The sequence below is a fragment of the Danio rerio genome, chromosome 18 (genome assembly GCF_049306965.1).
Source record: "Danio rerio strain Tuebingen ecotype United States chromosome 18, GRCz12tu, whole genome shotgun sequence".
Classification (NCBI taxonomy): Eukaryota; Metazoa; Chordata; class Actinopteri; order Cypriniformes; family Danionidae; genus Danio; species Danio rerio.
The window spans coordinates 36,462,995-36,468,838 of NC_133193.1; the positions used below are offsets into that span (position 1 = coordinate 36,462,995).

Genomic DNA, 5,844 nt, shown 5'->3' on the forward strand with positions numbered 1-5,844 from the left:
CTATACGTTTATGATCTTTCTGTCATCAAAACTCTTATCTCTTATTCCCAGAAACTATAAAACAAAGTAATATTTTTTTAGTGATAATTTTAAAACATAATAATACAATTGCATATAGTAATACATCTGTTTTTTTTTATTGTATTATGCTATGTTAAAACGACAGAATGACAAACACAATATCTTTATTTTTAGAGTGGTACCGCCTTTCAAGAAGAAAAAAAAAGGCTTTATATATATGTGATCTCAATGACGAAGGACATAAACAGATAAGAGGGATGTGGGTGATTCTGCACATTTATTTTTTTATATCTTGTAATTATATGTCTGTGGCTTTGATGGCCAGTTCAGGAACCTGTCAACTACAAGGACACTTTACATTGAACGGGATGTACCAGAATGGAGACTTTTTAATTGGTGGTTTATTTGAGATTCAATACCTCAAAGCATTCCCGGGGCTAAGCTTCAGAACAGAGCCAAAACTACCCCACTGTGAAAAGTCAGTCTAAACCACAATGACTGAAAAAAATGTGTAGGAAGTGTGTGTGTGTGTGTGTGTGTATTATTTATTTTTTTTTTCTTGTTTCCATAATTTATTATTATTTTATCATTTTAAACTCAATTAATGTGAAACGCAGTTCAATTGTTTTCTTTATTGTTACATATATTGTTAGTAATGTTGAAGTTAATAATCAAACATTGTTTGTCTTCTCCAGCTTCTATATGACAAGCTTCCAGCAGGCAATAACAATGGTTTTTGCCATCAATGAGATTAATAACAATCCCAACCTGCTGCCTAACATCACACTTGGTTACCAGATGTATGACAACTGTTTAAGGCTTGGAGTGGCATTTCGGGCAGCTACAGCTCTTATAAGTGGGACAGAGGAGACCCTCTCTGACCTCAACTGCAAAGGCCCACCACCAGTTATTGGAGTCATAGGTGATCCAGGATCTACACATTCTATTGCAATTTCTAGTGTTTTGGGGCTTTTTCGAATGCCTATGGTAAGATATTTATACAAGCACGCACAGACACACACACACACACACACAGTTATATAATGAACGTGCGTTATGCTCATCTCTCTGTCTCTCTCCTCGATTTTTCCTAATTAGATTAGCTATTATGCCACCTGTTCCTGTTTGAGTAACAGGAAAAAGTACCCCTCTTTCTTCAGAACAATACCCAGTGATGCTTTCCAGGTGCGGGCTATGATTCAAATTTTGAGGCATTTTGAATGGACCTGGGTTGGTCTCCTCTACAGTGATGATGATTATGGCATAAATGCTGCTCTGTCTTTCCACCATGATGTGCAGCAATTTGGAGGTTGCGTGGCTTTCTCTGAGATTCTCCCCAATGATAACAACCAGATGGCAGTACAACACATAGTCAGAGTCATTCAGAACTCTACAGCAAAAGTAGTGGTTGTGTTTTCCACTTCAAGCTATTTGTTGCCTGTGATTGATGAGATGCTGTTGAAAAATATTACAGGCAGGCAATGGATTGCTAGTGAGGCTTGGTCCACCTCACCTGTGCTTCTTAATCCCCGACTTAGGTATGTTTTAGGGGGTACACTGGGAATTGCCATCCGACGGGGAGAGATTGAAGGACTTGACAACTTTCTGTTACGCCTTCGTCCCGACAATTTTTCACAAAACAGTATGATGAGGATATTCTGGGAGAACATGTTTGAATGCAATTTCGACACTATTGGAGGACTGAGAACCAAATTGTGCTCAGGGCAAGAGGATTTGAGAAGCAAATTTACACCATACACTGATGTTTCTGAGCTGAGAGCTTCTTATAATGTCTATAAGGCAGTTTATGCTCTAGCACACGCACTACATGACCTAATGCATTGTGAGGAGGGGAGAGGACCATTCAGTGAGAACAGATGTGTTGACATATCAAATCTAAAACCTTGGCAGGTAAAACTTAAATGTAAAAGTGCATTTATATTCTATTCATTTAGAAGAGAATAATGTGCAAAAAAAAAAAAACTGTAATCTTACTCAAAATGTCTGGTAAAAAGATAACAATCATCTTGTCTACAAATTGTGCAGCTGGTTCACTACCTTCAAAGAGTGAAATTTACCACAGGCTTTGGGGATCATGTGTCCTTTGACAAAAATGGAGATGCTCTGGCCATCTATGATGTGCTGAACTGGCAGCTGAGCTCTGAGGAGTCAGTAACTGTCAGAAGAATTGGTGTTGTAGATGAAGGGGTGACAACAGGGAAGGTGTTCACACTAGATGAAAATGCAATATACTGGAACTTTGAGACAAATAAAGTAATTATCAAAACATAATGTGACTAATGTAAAAACAGATCATACAAACAGTATAAAGTCAAATCATGTCTGGCCTAAATAGCAACAATTAATGTGTTTTTCAGCCTCCACGGTCTGTGTGCAGTGAAAGCTGCCCCCCTGGAACTAGACAAGCAACAAGGAAAGGGCTTCCTGTCTGCTGTTTTGACTGCTTGCCATGTGGAGATGGAGAGATTTCCAATACAACAGGTGAGAAAGTATTATTTTTAATTTTCCTCCGATAACAAACAAACAGTTGATTTAACTATTAAAACGCATTTCTTTGTTTCTCATACACAGATACCACTGAGTGCATAGCATGTCCAAATGATTTCTGGTCCAACCCAGAAAAAGATCAATGCATCCCAAAAGAAGTAGAGTTTCTCTCGTATGAGGATCCTTTGGGCATTTCTCTGACCACTGCGGCCATGCTTGGCACTTTCATCTGTGCTCTTGTAATGACCATTTTTGCTCATTACCGCAACACTCCTGTAGTACGTTCAAATAATTCAGAGCTCAGCTTCCTGCTTCTGTTGTCCCTTAAACTCTCTTTCTTGTGTGTGCTGCTGTTCATTGGTCAGCCACAGTTGTGGACGTGTCAATTAAGACATGCTGTGTTTGGCATAAGCTTTGTTCTGTGTGTCTCCAGTATCCTGGTTAAGACTATGGTGGTAATAGCTGTCTTTAAATCATCACGACCCGAGGGTAAAAATGCCATGAAATGGTTTGGAGCAGCTCAACAAAGAGGTACAGTCCTGATCCTAACAGCTCTTCAAGTTTTGATATGTGCAGTCTGGCTGTCAACTGCTTCTCCAACACCTCATAAAAACAGCCGGTATATCAGATCTATTATAGTATATGAATGTGCCATTGGCTCAGTGGCTGGATTTTCTCTGCTGCTGGGATACATTGGACTTTTAGCAGCAGTAAGCTTCCTGCTGGCCTTCCTAGCCAGAAACCTTCCAGATAGTTTTAATGAAGCAAAGTTCATCACTTTTAGCATGCTGATCTTTTGTGCTGTGTGGATTGCATTTGTTCCAGCATATGTGAGCTCTCCAGGGAAGTATGCTGTGGCTGTGGAGATTTTTGCCATACTAGCTTCTAGTTTTGGCTTACTGCTAGCAATATTTGCCCCGAAGTGCTACATCATTATATTACACCCAGAAAGAAACACTAAGAAAGCCATTATGGGAAAAGGTACAAAAAATAAATAGATCTATTTGCTGTTAGTAAAACCTCAGACAAATATGTCTTTGAAATGAATTTGTTTTACTTGAATGGGAGAATAAACAATAACAATAACATAAAACCTCTAAAAAATACAGTGCATCCTTAAAGAATTCATGTCACTTGTTTTGTCCCTTTTATGTTATAGCCTTAGTCCAAAATGGGTTACATTATTTATTGTCCTCAACACTCTTCAGACAATATCCTATAATGATCAGGTGAAAAAGGTTTGTTTAATATTTGCAAATGTATTTAATATTTAAAAACAATTTGCTGGGCAAACAAGGTCACAGTTTGTTAAGTACTTTGTTCTTTGAGCACTTGTGGCACCAATTACAGTCTCAGGTCTTTTTGTGTATGACTACAACTTTGGCACACCTTTTAAGCAGTTTCTTCCATAGCTACATCTGTAAACTACTGATGACCATCTTCTAAGTTTAAAGTAAATATGTTGTAATTTAGATTATTCTGGCATAAAATGACTGATGCTAAATCATTTACTGGGTTATTTTGCTTGAGACACAAAATCTAACACAAAACATCTAAGAAAAATTTTTTTTGCAGTGTACTTACACTGCAAAAAATGTTTTTCTCACTTGGATTTTTTTCTTGTTTCTAGTCCAAATATCTACAAATTCTTAAATCAAGAAGCTATTTCTAGACAAGCAAAACATTTTGTCTTGTTTTAAGAAATAATATGACAAAATGAGGTTTTTCCTCAAATCAAGCAAAATAATCTGCCAATAGGGTAAGCAAAATAATCTTGTTTTTCGATTTGTGATAAGATTATTTTGCTTACCCCATTGGCAGATTATTTAGCTTGATTTAAAGAAAAACTCACTTCATTTTGGCATATTATTTCTTATTGTATGGTACTGTAGCATATCAGGGTGTCCCATGTTTGGAACCTGGCTTGAGAACCAGCCCCATCCTTGACTACAGTGCATCTGGAAAGTATTTGTTTATTTCCTCCAAATTCTACACACAATACCTCATAATGACAATGTGAAAAAAAAAAGATTTTTGAAATTGTAAATTAATTAATAATTTTATTAAAAAAAAAAAAAAAAAAACTGTAAAATCACATTTACATAAGCATTCACAGCCCTTGCTCAATACTTTGTTGATGCACCATTGGCAGCAATTTCAGCCTCAAGTCGTTTTGAATATGATGCCACAAGGTTAGCACACCTGTCAATTTATGCCCATTCCTCTTTGCAGTACCTCTCAAACTCTATCAGGCTGGATGGAAAGCGATGATGTACATCCATCTTCAGATTTCTGTCAACAAGGGTTGAAACCTCTGATCTTTGAGGGACATGAAATAGAGACAGTTGAATGTTTTAAATATTTAGGAACATCTATTGATCGTCGATTATCATTTGCTGCAATTGCAGAGTGCATTTTTAAAAAAAAAGGAATGCAGAGATTATATCTCATTAACAGGTTACAACAATTTGGTGAGAGTCAGGATGTTCTGGAGATGGTATACAAGAACTTGGTTGAAAGTGTTGCGAGTTTTAACATGATGCATGGTATGGACTGTTACCAATTAAGGAAAAGCAAAAACTTTGTCGAGTAGTAAAAATTGCCATTGTAATTGTAGGTAAAGACAACCAAATAAAGATTTATTCAATGAGGGTTAAACAGAAAGCACACATCATTATTGAAGATTGTTCTTATCCCTTAAATATATAATTTTTAAGCTCTTGTCATCAAAAGGACATTTTGGAAAGTAAAGAAAATGTAAAGTAAAGAAAAATGTGTATCAAATGTACTTTGTGCCGACTGCCATTATTTAAATACTGGGTTTTAAGAATGTACAGGGTTTCAAATTATGTTTTTAATGTGATATATATGATGAAAAAGAAAAGAAAAAAAAAGAAAAATGATTGAATAATACTGGATATATAAGCAGCATAAGATAGTAATATGAATATGATGAAAAGTACATAATTTTTAAGAATAATTACAGGTGATAATTAAAACATTAACACAGTGTTTCTCAACTGGTGGGTCGCGGAGTGTGTGGTCAAAAAAACAAAAGTTGAATTTTTTACTTATGTTGACTTTTATTTTGAAATGCGTGCCCGACAACCCTACCGTTTGACATGTGAAATTTCATTTAACTATAGCAACAAATATGTCGAAGCGCAAGTACGAACCTGAATATGTAAAGTTTGGATTTACATATATTGACGACAAAAAAGACTTAAAGCCTCAGTGTGTCATAACTAGGAAGGTGCTCTCAGAGATTATGAAACCATCTAAATTAAAATGACATTTAGAAACCAGACAACATGT

The 5,844-nt window shown here is 36.2% G+C and overlaps 1 protein-coding gene across 1 annotated transcript; it reads left to right on the plus strand.

Annotated features, from left to right (window-relative positions):
* Positions 1-263: 263 nt before the first annotated feature.
* Positions 264-5,396, plus strand: olfcq11 (olfactory receptor C family, q11). Its single transcript, XM_678970.7, has 6 exons — positions 264-499; positions 717-1,008; positions 1,120-1,932; positions 2,068-2,295; positions 2,400-2,523; positions 2,614-5,396. Exons 1-6 carry the CDS (start codon positions 279-281, stop codon positions 3,525-3,527), a joined length of 2,592 nt encoding a protein of 863 aa, XP_684062.4. The 5' UTR covers positions 264-278; the 3' UTR covers positions 3,528-5,396.
* The last annotated feature ends 448 nt before the right edge of the window (positions 5,397-5,844 follow it).

What these genes read in the sequence shown, in the direction of transcription:
- olfcq11 (XM_678970.7), top strand. Translation starts at nt 279, where the DNA reads ATGTGGGTGATTCTGCACATTTATTTTTTTATATCTTGTAATTATATG. An exon ending in AAACTACCCCACTGTGAAAA is followed by an intron (nt 500 to 716) that starts GTCAGTCTAAAC and finishes TGTCTTCTCCAG; the next exon opens with CTTCTATATGACAAGCTTCC. An exon ending in AGAGATTTCCAATACAACAG is followed by an intron (nt 2,524 to 2,613) that starts GTGAGAAAGTAT and finishes TCTCATACACAG; the next exon opens with ATACCACTGAGTGCATAGCA.